Source organism: Mastigoproctus giganteus, chromosome 6 (genome assembly GCF_048544385.1).
Source record: "Mastigoproctus giganteus isolate SK-2022 chromosome 6, ASM4854438v1, whole genome shotgun sequence".
Classification (NCBI taxonomy): domain Eukaryota; kingdom Metazoa; phylum Arthropoda; class Arachnida; order Uropygi; family Thelyphonidae; genus Mastigoproctus; species Mastigoproctus giganteus.
This window is the reverse complement of record NC_143580.1, coordinates 125,378,943-125,399,850: the sequence shown is the minus strand read 5'-3', so window position 1 is coordinate 125,399,850 and position 20,908 is coordinate 125,378,943. Positions and strand designations below refer to the sequence as shown.

At 37.8% G+C, this 20,908-nt stretch overlaps 1 protein-coding gene across 7 annotated transcripts in view; it reads right to left on the bottom strand.

Annotated features, from left to right (window-relative positions):
- The window catches only part of Vps16B (Vacuolar protein sorting 16B), a 456,530-nt gene that overhangs the window by 335,353 nt on the left and 100,269 nt on the right, over positions 1–20,908 (bottom strand). For all 7 annotated transcript variants that reach the window (XM_090375324.1, XM_090375325.1, XM_090375323.1 and 4 more), the window contains one exon: positions 17,109–17,233. In XM_090375324.1, the coding sequence (XP_090231450.1) occupies positions 17,109–17,233 (125 nt within the window). The remainder of the gene's footprint in view (positions 1–17,108; positions 17,234–20,908) is intronic.

Below are 20,908 nucleotides of genomic sequence, written 5' to 3'. Positions count from 1 at the left end.
TAATGATAGTACGTTACTGTAATAGGATGTGGAAAGAATAGATGGGCTGAGGGGTGGCAACTGAAGTTTAACATTGACAAATGTAAAGTACTGCATATGGGTAGCAGCAGTGCTTTTTTTGTAAAAAAATTGGTGCCGGTACTCATTATTTGCTATCAGGAAAAATTGAAAATTACTTATAAAATTTTTTTTCATGATATTGTTACTTTAGTAGTAATGTTTTTGGAATAAGAACAACAAATTTAGTATATTAACACAGTTTATTAAGCATAAATTTATTATTCAAGTAAATAAAAAAATAAGTAAATAAATCGGTCAACTAGTTAGTGCCGGGCACTCAGGATGAAGGGTCCGTAGTCACAAATGGTCGTTAGTGTAGTCTCTCAAATAGAGAGCTTTATGGTAAATGAAAAAGTTTCTAGTACCCTGGCTTGGTCTGAAACTAAGGAACTAAAAAAAAGGTTGTCTATTTGTGTCTTTCCGGTTGTTGTGAATAACAAGTGTGGGAGAAGCCACTTCGACTTCTTCCTGGAGAAGCGATTAAAGACTTGAGGGAGAAGCGACTGGCAGGTGAGGGCCGTGCAAGGCTCCGCGCAGGCACCTCCCCATCACTGCTGCCTCAACACTGGCTCTCTGAGTACCTCCTTGCTGGGACAACTCCAGCTTTGAAAATTGTTAAAAAAATACTTCTCATGGCGAAATTAAATAAATGACCTTTATAGAATTATTAACTATTTAGCAACCTTTTTGTCACCAAAAGGAGAGTTACTTACTACAAAGAATCGAAGTGCAATAAAAAATTGTTTTTTTAATTTTAACACAAAATTTAAATGATATATTTCAATCGGAATAGTTTCTCTTGATAAGCATTGAATAATGCATAGCTAATGTGATTTTTAAACTTTTAGCTCCATTAGCGACAGAAATAGATGGGGGGGACACGAAAATTACTCAAATTTTCTTATCTGGCACCACCATTTTTAATTTTAAAAATATTTTAAACTTACTAGTTGACCTCTTTCCAACGGTGTATAATAAGCTATAGGTTGTCGACATTTTATGTTCTCCCACATTTTACCCCCATTTCTCAGACAAATTTTTGTGAACAATGATCAATATGGTATTATGTCGGCCCACATGATGTACAAACCCATGCAAAATTTCAAGTCAATGGGTTGAGTGGTTCCAGAGATACAATGCTGTGACAGACGGACTGACAGACAGACAGACTGAGTGACATTATAAGGGTCTGTAGTCTAACGAAGGACCCTAAAAATAATAAGTAAAAATAAATAATTTCATAATAAAGTTTTTGTAGAATATTCCAAATTTTTGTTAAGTTTTCATCCGACACCCTGTGCCGACTTCTTTTCTTCCTCTTTGTGGGTCTCTTGCTGAATGACGTTTCCAAAGCAGTCACGAATTGACATATTTTGCTGGATCGAAGCAAGTCAGCAATGGGCCTGCAATTTTAAGAAACAGTAGTGAAGAAACTGTTTTTGTCATCAATGAAGCTCTGATTGGGCTGGCGATCAGATTCATTTGTGAAAATCCTTGTTCACATTCACTCGATGAAATTGATATCGTACTCAGAGTGTCCATCAAATGCTTCAATTCTTCCGAAACCATCTTGTCAATTAGGTATTCCTGAAATCCACGAATTGTATCTTTTCATTTAACTGTAATTTTCTAATTGAATTTTCATTTAGTGAAAACTTTATTTTCACCAAATGCTAACAATTCGTGTTTAAAAGGTTTAATTAATACCTTCGTTGTCCTCATTTTCCTTCTCTTGTCATCGGTATTGTCACTAGTTCTTAAATTTGATATTTTTCTTTTCTTTTCTTTTTTTGAAACTGTCCAAAATGTCAGTGTCATTCGGATATTCAGGACCATGTAAACAGAGAAAGGAAAAATTTACGGAAAAATGTGGATAACGCACTTCCACAAAACACAGATGATTATTTGCTGGGGTAAAAGAAAATCACTCCTTCCTAATTCTCGAACGAGGCACTTACAGTTGATTCACATAGTTGTCCAACCTATGGAATGCCCAGAAAGTGAACTAAAACAGCATTTTAAATTTTGTTAATTATCAAAAAAAACTCATTAAATGTTTTGTTTAATTACTTGTGTAATGTACTTAATAAAATTTTCGAATATTTTCAATTTTACTTTTACAAGCAACAAGATATGGAAAATGTAACACACTAGTAAAATCTAACTTTGAATTTTTTTTTAATATTTTTTTTTTTTTTTTTTTTATGTGAACCCCAAGCACGAGAGGTATTAGAACCTATAGTACTTAGTACTGTGCTTGGGTTGGAGGTTGAGAAGACGAAAGAAGATATTTGTTGACATTGGACTTGAACTTCTGTAGATTGTAATTTTCAGGAAATATGTATGAAGGAAGGTTGTTCCAGAAAACAGTAGTTGAATGAATAAATGAGGAAGATGAAAAGTTGGTTCTGTGTGTTTGAAGTTGGACAGTAAATTGATGTTGGCTGATGGTGGCACGTGTTCGGACTGTTTTGAAAGAGAGAGCAGGAATTATAGAAGCCAATTCAGAAGAACCGTGCCCATGGAAGTATCTGTAGAAGAGGCATGCAGCAGAAACAGTGCGTCTATGAGACAGCGAGTGGAGAGACTCTGTTAGAGATGAATCATTAATTAACCTAACTGCCCTCTTCTGAATGGAATCAAGAAGCCTGAGAGAGGTTTTGGGAGCACCACCCCAGATGTGGGAACAATATTCCATGGCAGGGCGGATTTGCGATTTATACAGAGTGAGCAGCTGTTTGGAAGAAAAGTAACGCCGAGAGCGAAAGAGAAAACCAAGTTTTTTAGATGTAGAAGAAGCAATATTCGTAATGTGTTTGTGCCAAGAGAGATTAGAAGTCAGGGTAATCCCCAAAAGAGATATATCCTTTTGCCTAGAAATCGGAGTGTCACTAAAGATAAGCATAGGAGCAGAAGAATCCTTTTTGCGAGATATAAGACAAGACTGAGTTTTAGAAGGGTTGAAATCAACTAAGTTGTCTTTGCCCCACTGGAGAATTACCTGAAGATCAGCATTTAAGGAATTGGTAGCAGATTTTCGAGTAGTTGAAGCTGATTGAGCAGGACAAGGTTTCTCAAAATGGAAAGTTGAATGCAATGTGCTATCATCGGCAAAACTATGGATAGGATTTCCAGTTAATGTAAGAAGGTCATTGATAGACAAGAGGAAAAGAGTGGGAGAAAGAACTGAACCTTGGAGGACACCAGCATTAGTGGAGAAGTTAGAAGAAAGAGAGCCATCTACCATCACCCTCAGTGAGCGATTAGAGAGAAAACTGGATAACCAATTACTAAAAACAGTTGGCAAACCATAAGATGGAAGCTTGTTTAGAAGACCTTTATGCCAAACACGATCAAAAGCCTTTGAGATGTCAAGAGCAACTACTTGTGTTTCACCGAACCTTTCCATTGAATTAGTCCATAAATGGGTAACATAACCCAGAATATCACCAGTGGATCGACACTGACGGAATCCATACTGGTGATCGTTGATCAGACGGAAGGTTTCTAGGTAGTTTAAGAGTTGGCGGTTAATTGATTTCTCCATTACTTTAGAAAGAGTAGAAGTAATTGCAATGGGACGATAATTGGATGGGAGGAATTTGTCACCCTTTTTGAACTGGCTGGATATGAGCAAATTTCCAAGCAGAAGGAAAAACACCTTTGGAATAAGACAGTGAAAAAAGGCGGCAAAGAATAGGAGTAAGTTCGGGAGCACAGGTTTTGAGAACAAGCAGAGAAATACCATCAGGACCTGGTGCTTTCTTAGCATCAAGATTCATCAAAATCCTTCTGATATCCTTTTGACGGAAGACCACAGGAGGCATTGAATCGAGCGTGTTGGGAATGGTGGGAGGTGTTTTACCAAGATCATTAATACATGAGCTGGAAAAAAAATGGGATGCTAGCAGGTCAGCTTTATCTTTGGCTGAAGTGACAACAGAACCATCTGGTTTCGACAGAGGTGGGAGCAGAGATGGGCAAAAGTTGCGGCCAATAGCTTTGGCAAGAGACCAGACTGCTCGGCTACCATTAGGGCAAGAAGCAAGTTTTCTACTCTTAGCCTGTTCAAACTCTAGTTTGGACTGATTAATAACTGCTTTACAATTGTTGCGAGCTTTGGTGTAGGCAGAAAATGAAACTGAAGAATTAGAAACAAGCCAATTACGATATGCAACATTCTTCTCTTGGACAGCCTTAGCACATTTATTGGAAAACCAAGATTAAGATAAAGGACGAGATTTTAAAGTGGAGTATGGGATAAAGGATTCCATTCCTGCAAGAATAATTTCACTGACACGATCTGAGCAAACGTTGACATCAGAAGTTTTGAAACAGTAATCTGACCAAGGAAAAGAAGAAAAGAAGTCTCGCAGGTCATCCCATTTTGCATTCTTGTAATGCCAAACAACACGAGGTTGGGAATAGCCATGAGATAAAGGTTCCATTGGAGAAGTGACAATCATCAAGTTGTGATCTGAAGTGCCTAAAGGACCTCTCACTTCGACCATGTACTTAGAAGGGTTGTTTGTGAGAAAAAGATCAAGCGTATTGGCTGTATGATTAGGATTGTCCGGTATTCTTGTGGGTAAATGAACAATCTGTGCTAGGTCATTAGTAATTGCAAAAGCCTCAGCATCTTGACCTGCTGGGTCGGTGTGACTAGAAAACGGAAGCCAGCTGGAGTTGTGAACATTAAAATCACCAAGGAAAATTGGCCTCTGTACGGAAAAAGTTTGGACACCACTGCAGTAGAAGGTGGACCATACTCCTTGATCTGCTCACTGTTGAACAGCGCGACTTCACCATATGTGGGACAGGTGGTCGGATAGGTTTTACCAGGTACCGCTAAGTTGTAGAATGGTAATCCCTTTAGCTCTCTTAATTCGTGCAGCAGCACTAATTGCCTAAATTGCCTGAAGGCCAGAAATGCAAACAATTCGTACAGAGTTAATTCTCTCCTAATCCGTTAGCTACATGAAAATTTTCTTTGCTCAATGGAAAGAATTAAATGTATCTTCCGGGGGGAATTCAAAATAATTCGATATAAAAGGACTTTGTTAAACAGAGGTTCGACTGAGTAATTTAGAATTATAAAAATGATTATATAGTTTTATATAGAAAATATCTTAACAATAGGCAGTGAAAAATTCATATTCAGTTAAATAATTTTAAACTTATTTGTATAGTAGGTAAACATGTGAAAAAAATTTAGGGAATATTACAAATTTCGAAGTGCACTGCATCCAACTGTCACTGTTAATAAAGGTGCCGGGTACGCTGTACTGTTGCATACCATCCCAAAAAAAAGCACTGGGTAGCAGTAACCCTAGAGTAATGTATCAAATGGGTGGTACTACACTCAGGGAAGTGGAGAATGAACAGGACCTGGGGATAATTGTGCAGTCAAATATGAAGTTTTCTGAGCAGTGCAGACAGTCTGCAAGAGCCTTGTCAATGATATATGGGAATTTTGCTAGCAGGGATAAGGGCGTGATTGTCCCCTGGTATAAGGCAATGGTCAGGTCACACCTTGAATACTGTATACAGATCTGGAGTCCTCATTTTAGGAAATATGTAGAGCTGCTGGAACGAGTACAGATAAGGGCAATGAGATTGGTAAGTGGAACAAAGGGTTGGTGTTACCAAGAAAGGCTTAAGTTCTGCAAATTGCAGCTTCTGGAGACTAGGCACCTGCGAGGCGATCTAATTGAGGTGTATAATGCCTTGAATTGATTGAACAAGCTCAATGCTAATGGGATTCTTCCTCTTGCTCGGATTACTCACCTGAGGGGGCATATATTCAAATTGAGAAAAGACAATTGTAGAATAGATGCGCGAAAATTCACCTTTAGCCAGCAGGTGCTTGATAGTTGGAACAAACTTCCATCTGTTGTATTGGAGGTCAGCAACTTAAATAAGTTCAAGGCAGAACTAAACAAACATCTATAGTGAATGGATAGGTGAAATGGGAAAGGTTTTTTTTTTTTGGCTGATGCTATATAAGCTTGCTTTCTTGCATTGTATGCCTCTACTAATGCTAATACTACTCTAGAAACTGCTCTTTTGATTCTGAGGGAAGTGGTAAGACCCTGTTCGAAGAGAAGACTTATGGATCAAATGCCATTCAGCTTCATGGCCCTATAAAAAAAAAAACAGCAGGCAGTATCAGACTGACATAGTAAAAACTGACCAAGTGAATAATACTAGATAGTTTACCCACGAATAGACTGCAGTCTGGGGAGTGGTTGTCCAGGCATCTTAAATGTATGTAATGTTGACAAAGTGAGTGAGTAACTGACCAAATAGATATGCATGTACTCATATATCTAAATTGTGATAAGTATCAATGATAGATTGATCCTTAATCACAATTTTGACATTACTTCTTCAGCCTACATCTCCATTTATGACTTGAGAGTAAGTAAGTGTTTAAGAGTGTTATTGATGCATCAGCATCTGAGGATATAATATGTCAAAAAAAGTCAAGATAACTTGAGATGTCCTCACAGGCAATAAAAACACTGAGCTACTACGTGATATTGGGGTACGGGGATCAGTCATAGATAAAAGAGAACTCTAAGAATCTGTGTTTGTTTGTTTGTTATTTGGTTTTTAGGAGCATTAGCAACTAAGGCCATATTGCTCGTGGGATATGTGGTGGTCATTCCCTGACCTTTCCGCATCCTCTGTATTTGGTGGTCATGGGCTCGAACCCTGGTCTGATCAAGAATCAGGTGCTGCTCCTGCCCACCTGGCTATGGAGGTGCCTAAGAAGAATCTGTGTGATGAGTAAATGGTCAAATTTACTCCTATCAGATCCAATCTTTTCCGAAGTATGTTTGAAGAGAAAAGAGCAGCTAAGGAAATGGCCAGATTTCAGATCACCTTACCAGCCTTTGAGCTTACAATCCAATAAGTGTTTTGGTGGTGGATTTTAAGTGTGCCCAAGAAACAACATTTTTCTAAGACAAGACTTTTTAGGGAGACTAAAAGAAAGGATGTTCAATAGATTATACAAAATCCAAGATAATTATATGTGCATGAAAAGCAAAGGAACATGTCAACAGAAGAGATGCATGAAGTGCTGAGGTTGAACAATTTTTTGTTTTAGTGCAGAAAACTGACCTTTCACAGCAATTAGATAACATGATATAAGGAGTTTCGCAAAGATCATTTTAACAAACACCCAAAACATTTAACTGAGAAAATCTTAGCACTAAAAGATGCTACCTGTACCGTACAGTACAAGTAACCACTCAAAAGTCCATTTTCATCAAACAATAAGGACCCCTTGCATATAAAGAGATTATAGAAGGGAACCATCAGCATCAGAATGGAACGGTCCTTTTACTTTGGAAAAATAAAAGGGCTATTCCATGTGGAAAGCCAAATGAAGATCTAGGTTTGTATTGGACCTAAGAGCTATAAACAAGGTCACTATCAACAATTTTCTCATCAACAATGCTGATGTGTGGAAGAGGCTAGTATTTTTTTCTGAATTGGACCTAAATTCTTTGTGTTACCAGATTCTGCTGAGGTAAGGTCAGAAATTTGCATGCTCAATGATGTCGGCAAAATACCAGCTTGCTTGTATACCACAGGAAGTAAGAAATTTAGCCCAAAGTTCTCTGATGTTAATGAATCCTGTCATGTTCTTACGCCGACAGGGCTAGCTGGGTGGGTAAAGTGCCTGCCTGGCAACCCAAAGGTCGTTGTTGTTGTATTTGAGGTTTTTTGGCACAAGGGCCTCTTGGGCCATATTGCGCCTGTTCATGGTTTGGGTATCACTGATTTCACGTTATGATTAGATGCTGTTATATAAGTTTATGCATTTTAAATACTTAAACAGATCCTCGAAATTTGCTTCCTTACCAAGAATATGTGATAAGGTTAAGGGTTCCTGCAAATTGGAGAGGGAGCTGAAGCTGGAATTTCGGACAGATGAAAGGTGGGGACATTCAATGAGAATATGTTTTATTGTTAGGTGCAAATGGCAAAAAAAGCACTGAGGAGGAGTCTCTCCCAAAAGCAAATGCAGATGAGTTGGATGTGAATGACCGATGCGAAGCCTTGCCAGGATCACTTCTTGTCGCCTGTTTCTTCTAAAACTAGATGTCCACAGTTGAGGCTCTTTTTTTATTTGGAACAGTTTACTATTGGTTTGAGATTGCCAGAGGTGAGACCATTGTTTCCAACATGTTTTTTTAATAATGGATTTGTAGTCTGTGTATGGAACTTTCAGTTGACTGTAAGATCCAGAGTCGGGATGTTTAGCAGCCTCATCCGCATGATCATTACCTTGGATGCCGACATGGCCAGGAATCCAGCAGAAGATAACCTTGTAGTTGGACGTTCTTAAAGAGATCCGGTCTAATAATTTAGACCGGATCTCTTTAAGAACGGGATGAGAGGGAGGAAAGGTAGATCGAAAGGCACTGATTGCACTTAAAGAGTCTGTATATATGAGATTGTTTAATATGATATTTGTTTATGTTATCTAGAGCCAGTTTTATTGCAAATAATTCTGCAGTATAGATACTGCATTCAGTGGGAAGAGAGGCAGCTGTTAAGAAAGTGGCGGAAACTGCTGCTGTACCAACAGCCGTATCTGTTTTGGAGCTGTCGGTATAGATATGAACTTTCTCTGAGTTTTCCAAGGAATGCAGTTTATGTAGCTGTTGAAAGTTGGTATTTGCAAGGGAGGATTTTCCCCATCTTGAAAAGAAATTGTCACAGAGAGGTATGAATTCAGTCCAGGGAGGTTCAGGAGTAGCAAGGTCTTGGAATATATTCTTAAAGTTAATTTTCCAACTGATCATGAGTTCTTGCAGTCGAATCCCTGCAGGGCGGTTTTCATTAGGTTTATTGTGATATAGCAGGGTGTGTTGAGGATTAAACAGATACTGCCAGCTGGGGTGGGCTGGAGTACTTCCAATCTTTGATGCATAATTTAACAATAACATTTTTCTCCTGAGATGCAGAGGGGATTCGTTTGCCTCAATATACAGGCTGTGAACCGGAGATGTTCTAAAGGCTCCAACAGCTATTCTAAGGGCACTATGCTGGATGGTGTTCAGACGTAATAGAGAACTTTTCCTGGCAGAGTCGTAGCCAGGTGCTCCATAGTCCAAGCGCGATCTTATTAAAGCTCTATAAAGATGTAGGAGAGAGCTTCTGTCAGCACCTCAGGACATAGCGGAGACAGCTCTTAGGATATTCAGTTTTTTAAGACAAGTATTCCGGAGGTACACCATATGGGAAGCAAAATTAAGTTTATTATCTAGATTTAACCCCAACAGACGGAAATTGTTAGTGACTGGAATCAGGCTGTTGTTTAAAAATATTTCTGGATCCGGATGTAGTTTCCGTTTTTTACAGAAATGAATAGCAGTGGACTTCTTTTCTGCTAGGGAAATAACCATTCCGCAATGCCCATGATTCTATTCTAGCTATAGCAATTTGAAGTTGCCTTTCGATGGTGTTCATAGTCTGGGATTGAGTATAGATAATGAGGTCATCGGCAAACATGTACGATTGTACTGTATTTGGTACATCCCTTGTCATGTTGGTGATTCTTATTGCAAATAATGTTGGACTCAGAATGGAACCCTGTGGTACACCTTCCCCTTGTTCAAATGTTTTGGATAAATTATTCATGTATCTGACCTGAAAAGTTCTATGGCATAGGAAGCTTTGTATAAATTGGGGTAGATGACCTCTCAAGCCAAAAGAGTGTAGATCTTTAAGAACACCATACCGCCAGGTGGTATCAAAGGCTTTCTGAATATCTAGATTAATCATCACCAGATGCTGTCCCCTTATGAAGGCATTACGTATATTTGACTCTGCTTTTATCATTATGTCTAAGGTGGAACGGTTTTTCCGAAAACCGTACTGATTACTATTTAGCAAGTTGTTAGTTTCCAGGAACCAGATTAACCGCCTGTGAACCATTTTTTCCAGGACTTTGCCTAAACAATTGGTCAGTGAAATTGGCCTATAGTTATGTGGAAAGGAACGATCCTTTCCGGGCTTTGGGAAGGCTAGAACTATTGAGTGACACCAGGAAACTGGGTAAGCATTTTCTAAGAATATTCGGTTGTAATAGTTTAACAATGATCTTTTTGCTCTGTCGTTCAGTTGTTTTAACATTATATAGTAGATCCCATCTGGACCAGCAGCGCTATTTGATGTTTTATTGAGCGCTCCAAAAAGTTCTGTTAATGTGAATGGCTGGTTATATGGATGTGAAATTCTCGTGGAAAAATTAATCTTATGCTGCTCTGCAGTTTTTTTAATTCGCTGAAAGGTTGGTTTGTAGGAGGCTATTGCTGATATGCTAGCGAATGATTCCGCTAAGGCATTTGCTATTTCTCCCGGGGATGACAACTCTTTCCCTTCACAGTTTAGTATTGTGGCTGGGGACTGAATGTATTTGCTATTTAGTGTTTGTATTTTTCTCCAGATAATTCTACTGTCTGTATCCTTGTTTATGTTCGAGGAAAAGCTAATCCAGGCATCTTTCTTTGCTTTTCGTCTTATTTGGCGGAACTGAGCTTTGAGTCTTTTGAAGTTAATTAGATTGGTAGTTGTGGGAAATTTACGAAATAAGTTCCAAGCTCTATTTTTGTACTGTTTGGCTTGTGTGCAATCTTGATTCCACCAGTAATTACTATGTTTCCGTTTCCCTGGGAAAGATTTTGGTATTGCGGAGGTAGCAGCTTGTAATATTTGTTTAGTTACATGTTCTGTGACATTGTCTATGGGTTGAGATTGAATTATTTTATTGTCTAACTGCACGTGGGTTGCATATTCATACCAGCATGCCCTACGAAATTTCCAAGTGGAGCGACGTAGTGAAGGAGAGTTTGCCCGTGTTTGCAGCTTGCAGAGAATCGGAAGGTGATCACTGTTTAGTGGATTTTCAAGAACCGACCACTCCATAATAGTATATAAGGAAGGAGAACAGATTGACAGGTCTATTGCACTCATGGATCCTGTCAAAAAATGAATATAGGTAGGTTCACCAGTGTTCAGAAGGGTAAGTTGATAAGAGTCCAGAAGGGATTCTATTAACTTGCCTCTCTTGTCAATTGTTGGAGATCCCCCCCCAAAGGTCGTGGGTTCGAATCCTGCCTCAGACTTGGATCAGAGTAATGCAAAAACCTTGGGTGGTGCATTATAGCCACAGAAACCGATGCGCCAACAACTTAAAAAAAAAAAAAAAAAAAAAACACCTGTTCTTACTCTTATTTACCCTAACACAACCCATGTATTAACTTGTTCCACGATGACTTTCAGCAGGTCTTGAAATCCCCAGCAACTTGCTCTCTAGGCTGCTGCTCATTACAATAGAAGCAATGCAAGAATCACTTTTGCCTCTGCCTGCAGCTACTGTTAATCTTTTAGTCTGTGAATTCCCCCCACCAAGCTAGCAGTTTTCCGACCTCCTAACACTGATAACAACAGCAAATTTTCTCGCACCCTTTGTATTAAGTGCATCCCATTCATGTGGAAGCGGTCTCTTCTGTTAACAAGCACAGACCACACTGAGAAATATTCTACCTCATGATCTTTGCACAATCTCTTCAGGGCTGAATTGATTAACAAGACTCTCATCACATACTCCTTCCTATCACATTTGGGCAGAATTGCAGACACTTTCAAATTTAACCCTAACTTGCAACTTTTTTTCACGATTAGTGCATAAGTCAAGAATCTTGACCTGTACACTAGATTATACACTAACTGACCTGGATGCCTCCTAGAGTGTTATCAGTATGTTTCGTCCAATAGAACTATCTACTGGCCAGCTGCAAACATTATTTTAAAGTTATTTCTTTGAAAATCAATGAAGATTGGATCTCACCATGATGTCCATCATAACCTCAAAAGACATCAACCATACTGCATGATGAAAGAGATGGTGGGTTGCCAGAGTCCTGCTCTGGATACTAAACATGGATTTTACCACTTGACTCCAATAGGCAAAGTGGTGGTATTATACAGATTGATGAGTCATAAAGCACCTAGAAATAGCATGGAAGCAAGAAGGAGAATCTTATTGTACAATTATGTACAGGTATCTTTAAATTTTATGAAAAAAATTCCATTTGGTCTGATTTTAATGAAAGCTAGGATGGCTTGATAAATCTTTCTAAAAGACCAAAATATAAAATTTCATCAAAATCTGTCTATAGGGAGTCAAATTCTTTCAGGTGGCCAGAGAGATAGGCATACATATGTTAACAGGTGCTTAGGTATTTGCAAACCAGCCTAAAATCTTCTTGGATTATTTTCTTTATACCTAGAGTGCCTCAACAAGCATTTTATCACTTCCTAATCCTCAACTAATCTATGCTAATATAAATATTTGGTTCAATAATTTTTCCTAAAAATAAAAAACGTTTTTTCCTTCACTGAGTTTCTTAATTTCTTATTTGTTGACAACAAGTTTCCTCTGACTTCCAAGCTGTCAAACTGTGTAATTAACAATATTTATCTTCATTCACTTCCTCATTTCCCATCCTCATTTCATTTGTGCTAATAAGCTTGAGCAGAGTTTCGATAGAATAAAACAGATCCATCCTTTTCATTTATTTTCTTTACTGCTATACTGTCACGCATGCAACAAATTGTTGTAATCTCCTAAACTTTCTTACTCTAAATTGTCATACACCAAATTTTCAGACACCAAGTAATCAACGTGATTCCATGTATAAAGTTTGACAAGCATAAATCTGCAATGGCAACAAAGGTATGCCTGTGATAACAACTTGAATTAATGACAGGTGTACATGGCTTTAATTAAATTTTCTAAAGTTTTTACTTAAGTCAAAATTCTTTACTTCTAACACCATCTTCATTGCATCAAATCAAGACTCCACAAGTCATAACCCAAAACCTACACAAAATTGCTGGATATAGCAACAATTATTTAAATTTACTGATTCCTTGATGACTCAGATGACCATATGAATATCTGGAATTTTATTGGAAAATAAAATTCCAGATATTCATATGGTCAGCTGATTGATCATTCAAATTGCCACCTGTAGCAAGCTTGAACTAATGAGACTAAAAATATTCAACTTCCACTACAACAAATTTGTCATTTTGAAAAAGAAATACTGCATTTTCTGGTCCATAATGCACTTTTTCTGTAAGTCCATACACCAAGTAAAGTGCATCTTAATTGCTTAAAATTTGCTATATCTTATGGAGTGAAAGTATACTGCATGCAGTGATATACATACTTTTTTTTTTTTTTTTTTTTTAGATCAGACTATATATTGTTGCTGCCCTGCATATCGGAGAGTCCCTGTGCATGTATTACTGGAACTTTTCCTTATACCCAAGAAAAAAAGAGCAATAAAAGAAATCTCAAATTTTTCAAAAAATGTGGAATCAGAAATAGTAGTAGTAGTAGTAGTGGCACATGATGCAAGAAAGCAAGTGTAGGAGCTTATGCAGCATCAGCCAAAATAAAAAAAAAAAAAAAAAAATCACACCATTCCCTCCAAATGCCTGTCCAGTTCCTCCTTAAATTTATTTAACCTATCAACTTCCACAACGACAGATGGAAGTTTGTTCCAGCAATTAACCACCCGCTGGCTAAAGGCAAATTTCCGCACATCTATTCTACATCTGTCCTTTCTTAATTTGAACTTATGTCCCCGTAGGTTGGTAATCTGAACAAGTGGAAGGATCCCATCAGAATTCAGCGTGCTCAACCCATTCAAGGCCTTATAGACCTCAATCAGATCACCGCGCAGGTGCCTAGTCTCCAGCCACTGCAATTTGCAGAACTTAAGCCTCTCTTGGCAAGAGAATCCCTTCATTCCTCTCACCAATCGTGTTGCTCTTCTCTGTACACGCTCAAGCAAATCTACATCCTTCCTAAAATGAGGCCTCCAGACCTGTATGCAGTACTCAAGGCGTGGCCTGACCATTGCCTTATACAGAGGGACAATCACCTCCTTTTCCCTGCTAGCAAAATTCCTATATATCATTGACAAAACCCCATGACCTGCCCTAGCAGCCTGTCTGCACTGCTCAGAAAACTTCATATCTGACTGCACAATTACTCCCAGGTCTTTTTCATTTTCTACCACCTTAAGTGTAGTACCACACAGTTGGTACGTTTCTCTGGGGTTACTTCTACCCATATGCAGTACTTTGCATTTGTCAAGGTTGAACTTCAGTTGCCACTTCTTAGCCCATCTGCCCAAATTTTCTAGATCCTGTTGCAGTAGCACACTGCCATTACTGTCATTAACAACCCTGCCAACCTTTGTGTCATCTGCAAACTTCGACATTAAGCCTGATATACCTTCATCAATATCATTGATAAATACACAAAACAACAGTGGACCCAACACCGAACCCTGTGGGACTCCACTAATAACATTAGTCCACGAAGAGCAGCACCCATTGATTACCACCCTCTGTCTTCTCCCACTTAGCCATCCTTTTATCCATTGTAGCAACTTACCCTTAATACCATTCTGCTCCAATTTGTACAGTAGTCTTCCATGCGCAACAGTGTCAAAAGCTTTCCTGAAATCCAAGTATATGATATCAAAATTATTTTTTACATCCAGTTCCTTTGTGACCACATCATAATAACCAATCAAATTTGTCAGACAAGACTTTCCTTAACAAACCCATGCTGTGTTTGAATTATTGCTGCAGTCTTGTCTAGATGATCCTGCAATGCATCTTTAACCAGCGACTCCATTATTTTACCCGGAACAGAAGTTAAACTAACTGGTCTGTAATTACTCGTGTCACCCTTCGATCCACCTTTGTGAATTGGGGACACATTTGCACATCTCCAGTCCGTGGGAACCTCCCCTGAGTCCAAGGATGCTCTCATAATTATGGCTAAGGGTTTGCTTAGTTGCTTTGCCGCCTCCTTTAAAATAACTGGATAGATCCCATCCACCCCAGGTGCCTTTCTTGTGTTTAACTTCAACAATTTCTCCTCCACTTTGCTCTCAGTTATTACAAAATCATTAAGCACACTGCTACAATTTGATAACCTTCTTCCATTTTCAAATTGTAATAATTCCTCACGTGTGAATGTAGATGCAAAATACTCATTCAGTTTGTTTGCTATCTGAGCAGGATCATCAACAGTCGAACCATTGATGTCAAGTGGACCAATCATATTCATCCCCTTCCTTTAAGAGTTTATATAAGTAAAGAAATCCTTGCTGTTTTTCTTAGCATCTTTTGCCAAAGATTTCTCGTAATCCGCCTTCGCCTGCCGAACCTCCTTTGTGACCTGATTACAGACTAGCTTATATCTGCCACAGGCTTCTGCGTCACCTGATAATTTATATGCATCCCATGCATTTTTCTTCTCTGTCACGAGTCTCATTAGTTCATTTGATAACCATTTAGGCCTAAACCTTGAACGATATTTCTTAATCGGTATATAAAGTCTAGTAGCTTCCACGATTAATTCTTTGAATGCTTCCCACTTAGAATTTACTGTTTGTAACATCGTCAGTTGATCCCACTGTACAGAACTTAAAAACTGTCTGAGACCACTGTACTCCCCTTTACGGAAGCAAAAACCCTTTCCTTTACCCCTGACGGTAGTTACCTCTTTGAGTAAATCCCACTTCAGCACACTGTGTCGTCTTCAGGGGCAAATGCCCCTGAAGACGACACATTCTTTAAAGAGTGTAAAGGTTTAGATCATATCATTGGTAAAGAGATGTGTAACAATGGCAACAAACTGACTGCTGCCTTATATACTCTGTCAGTACATAAATTTAGATTTTAATGTTTTTTATTGGACTGTAACTAATTTTCGAAACTGTTTTATCATTTCATTTTAGTGAACTGTTTACTCTTGCATTGTAAACCCCAATAAAAGATGATGAAATCCCTGTCATCCTAGTATGTCATCTTTTATCTTCTGTTGTTAGCAACTGAATGCTTTTAATAATAGTCTCCAAACAGCTCCAATAACTGTCCTCCTACACTTCTCTCTATCTTCCCTAAGGGGAGAGACTAACTGCATGAATTCGTTGGTGTTTGTCTGGTTGCAGAATGAAAAACCTTAGTTTCCAGAAGGAAAAAACCATGTGGCCCTAGCCAGACAACCTTCTCTACTCTCCACAATTCCACATTCCGCTGATCTGCTACAATATCCATAATTCAGCACAATGCAAACATCCTTCAAATTCCAAGCCTTCTGCAAACAGCTCCACAGTTCTTCAGCAACCTGCTCCTTCCAGTTATCTTCACACAGCTCCACACTCCTACAACTAACCTGCAAGCACATGGTTAAAAAAAAAAAAAAAAAAAAAACATTGAAAGAGCAACTTCCAATTGATTCACAAACAGAAGTAACTTGAAGCAGATTTCAGCAGCAATCAAGATCATAAGCAGATTTCAACACCAATCAAGAACTCTGAATAATGCAATATTTGAAGCAAATTTCAACAGCAATCAAGATCATATGCAGATTTCACCAGATATCAAAAAATATGAATGATGCAATTTTCATGGATACAACTCAACTATATATCACTGAGAAATCTTGGTAACAGTTTACAGTTGCCTAACTGTTAGTAATTATATTAGTCATATCTTCAAATATAACATTCATAAATGTATAGTTTTTCTAACCTTATAATTCATATGGTTAAATACATTGGGTACAGCTTTTTTTTAGCCCTTTTTTGTTCTAAAGACACTCTGTTCGGAGGAAAAATTATCTGGTTTTTCTAATAAAAACTTGAAAACTGAATGAGTTTTTGCACAAATGCCACTTCTTTTTAATTTCTTCCACTGCATACTATTTTTTTCCCTCTTTTATGAGCTTGAATGTCATTGTGACTCCCCAATGTATTCTTTCAGTTATACTGTGATAAATATTTTTATTGTAATTAGCCAAGAAATCCTAAATTCAGTGATTAACTAGATGGGCAACATTTACTAAAAAGGTTACTATACGACATTAAAATATTTTGAAATGTTTACATTTTGTTAATTTGAACATCTGCAACACAAAAATTAGTATAAACATGCCTGATGTAACTGGAGAAAGTGTTTCTTTTTCAGCACACTCACGAAAGTCAGCAACGTGAAGTGGCATAGGATCACCAAGGCCTGAAGAATTTACTGTTTTTTTTAATCTGGCTGCTTCTTCCTGTTGAATAAGTAAGGCAAGAATGAATGAGAATAAAGAAGGAATAAAAAGGTATAACAAAGAACAAACACAATCTCAACTTGAGAGTATAAAAAAATCCCTAATTAAGTACACTTATTTTTAATACTGAAATACTTTCACAGCTTGTATATTGTTATTGGGAAAGGATAAGCTCTGAACTTTCTGTTAGGGCTGCCACCTTTTGAATTTGTCATTCCAGAACAATAAAATTTAACTAGATAATGCTGAAATTTTCACTTAAAAATACTGGAAAGGGAAGCCTGAAGTAACACAATACTGTAATTACTCTATATGATTTTAAAAGAAAGTATAGTTCTAATCATTTTAAAAGTAAGGATATGAAAAAAATAAGCCAAGCTAAGCAGCTCACTGCATGAGATTAGTTTATTTAATAATTTAAATAAAAAAAGTTAATCACAGTCTCATTATTTTGAAAATGTAACAAATATAATCATAGTCAAATTCAAGCTTCTATAATATCAAATTTCACTGTTACTTGTTAATTAAACATTAGTTTTTTTATTGAAACCATCACTGTAGGCAATTAATTTTCACAATTGATTTTGAAAACTGTTTTGCAAATTCTGCTGCATGCCTCTTCTACAGATACTTCCATGGGCACTGTTCTTCTGAATTGGCTTCTATAATTCCCGCTCTCTCTCTTTCAAAACAGTCCGAACACATGCTGCCACCAGTCAACATCCATTTACTGTCCAACTTCAAACTCACAGAACCAACTTTTCATCTTCCTCGTTTATTCATTCAACTGCCGTTTTCTGGAACAACCTTACTTCATACGTATTTCCTGAAAATTACAGTCTACAGAAGTTCAAGTCCAATGTCAACAAATATCTTCTTTCATCTTCTCAACCTTCAACCCAAGCATGGTACTAAGCACTATAGGTTCTAATACCTCTCGTATTTGGGGTTTACATAAAAAAAAAAAAAAAAAAAAAATGAACATAGTCAATAAATGTAAGCAGATGACATATATTATTGTGGCCAGTGTTTCCATGCACATTATGTGTGCTCAGAACCATATTTTAATGAATTATTAAACTTTGTTGCTGTTTTGATTTCCATAACATGGGATTTAAAGTTTCATGCACCATCCAATATGATAAATATTGTTACACTTGCTTTCAGCCAACATCTCAAACCAATTAAACTGTTTCTTCTTCAACCCATCGCTGTAGGCACTACCATGCCACTGCTGCAAGAAGTTCTTCACAAACGTTTTATGAATTTTGTGACAAAGATTTTGCAAATATATCTATACATCATATACTGTTGTGACAGGAATATTGTAAATAAATCTCTAAACATCATGCACTCAAGAAAGTATATTTAAAACCAAAGAAAGAGATGAACAGTCTTAGACTTGCCATAATACTGCATATTTTCACTCTCCGACTGCCCCCCCCATATAGCCATATTGTAGACTGTTTTGCAAATGGAAAGAACATAGACAATATGTACTGGCAAATGGCAGATATTAAAAGTATATATTCAATGTTTTCATATCCATTATAGCATCCCCCACCACTAATTGTTTTGGCTTCAGTTTCTGCTGAAGTAACATAATCTTCCTAAAAAACCAAACTAAGAATCTGTGTGATACATCAACAAAGATCAAAAAAAAAAAAAAACAAAAGGAAGCATCATGTACATATTCAAGAAAGAAAGAAAAAAAAAAAAAAGAAAAAACTAACTGGACTTATTCTTTATTGATCAACCAAAGCACCTTTCACAAAAATAATTACAAGAATGATTGTGGCGAAAGAAGAAACCTTCTCACAGTCCATATATTTTTTCAATCACATGTTTTCAGGTAATTATTCTGGGAAAGATTTAAAATATTCCACCCAAGGATGGGGCTATGTTTTTTTACGGAAAATTGCTTAGAAAGTTTAGAGCAATAGTTAATAGTTTAGAGTTAATAGCAGAGTCAATAACAATTAACAGTTTTGAGTTTCATCACCCTTGTCAGGTGATCAACTTGTGTTTTTTTTTGTTTTTTTTTTTTTTAATGGAAAAGTTTCTGGAATTTTTGAATTCTGCCTGCAGTATACCAATAAATCATCCTTTCTTAATTTCCATACTTTATTGTATCTAAATTTTAATTTTATAATAAGAAAATTAAATATTTAAAACTATTTTTTACAAGTTATTTAAAAAAAAAATATATATATATATACAGGGTGTCTCAAAAATATTGGTACAAATGTTTAGGAGAGGTAGGTAACATCTAAAGGAATGTGAATCGCATAGGAACCCATAACTGGAAACGTCACTGTAAATCAGTAGACGGCACGGTAGTCACCTCACAAAGAGCATGCATCGATATACAAACTGTGAGCTGGCAGACATGCACCTAGTGTACGGATTAGCAGATGGCAATGGACGAACCACTCAACAAATTTATGGAGAATGCTTCCCAGACAGACATATTTGGGAAGCATTCATTTGTGCGTGTGTTTGTGCGTGTGCATCAAAATTTGTGCGATTATGGGTTATTTAGAGATAACAGGAATAGTGCAGTCAGACCACGTTTGATGCAAATTCCTGCTATGGAAGAAAGTGTGTTGAATGCCGTCCAGAATAATCCTACTACCAGCACACGTGCCATTGCCTCAGGAGTGTCTCGTTGCAGTGTACCAGGTACGACGATTCCTTACACCCGTTTCATCTCCAAAGGGTTCAGTTACTGCTCCCCCAAGATCATCCTGCACGTGTGGCTTTTGCACAGTGGTTTCCCCAAGAAAGTGTTCAAGACTTGAACTTTCCAGCCTATGTTTTGTTCATGAGTGAGGCTTATTTCACTCAGGAAGGCTTATTCAATCAGCACAATGCTCATGTGTGGGCTCACACACATGAGCATTGTGCACAGTGTGCACCCCCATGCGGCACAACATCATTTCGCAATAAATGTGTGGGCAGGTATGGTCGGTGACTGCTTAGTCGGCCCATACCTGTTACCATCCCGCATGAACTCCGTATAAATATCGGATCTTTCTTGAACAAGTTCTACCAGAGTTACTTGACGATGTTTCAGCAAATGTGAGACGCAACATTTCGTTTCAACTTGACGGGGCACCTGCCCATTATGGAAGGTGCGTTTGTGACCAATTGAACAGGCATTTTGGGCATCGATGGATTGGCCGTGGTGGACCTGTTGCCTGGTCCCCACACTCACCTGATTTATCAAGCCTTGATTTCTTTCTGTGGGGACCCTCAAATCTATCGTGTATGAATCACCTGTGGAGACAGAAATGGATCTCGTAGCGAGACTTGTCTGTGCTGCTGCTAGTGTCAAAGAAACTTCAGGTGTGTTCGACCGTGTCCGCCAATCCATGCTGCATCAGTGTCACGCATGCATCGCGTCTCATGGTGGAACCTTCAAGCATCTGTTGTAACATCATGAAATGTATCCATCTTGTACTCCATTGTTAATATTATGTCAAATAAATGTTTGCCACTAATTACAGTGTTGTGTCATTTCTGCTTCTTGTGCCTCTGCTACTACTTTCCCGTGACGTTTCCGGTTATGGGTTCCTATGTGATTCACATTCCTTTAGATGTTACCTACCTCCCCTAAACGTTTGTACCAATATTTTTGAGACACCATATATATATATATATATATATATATAC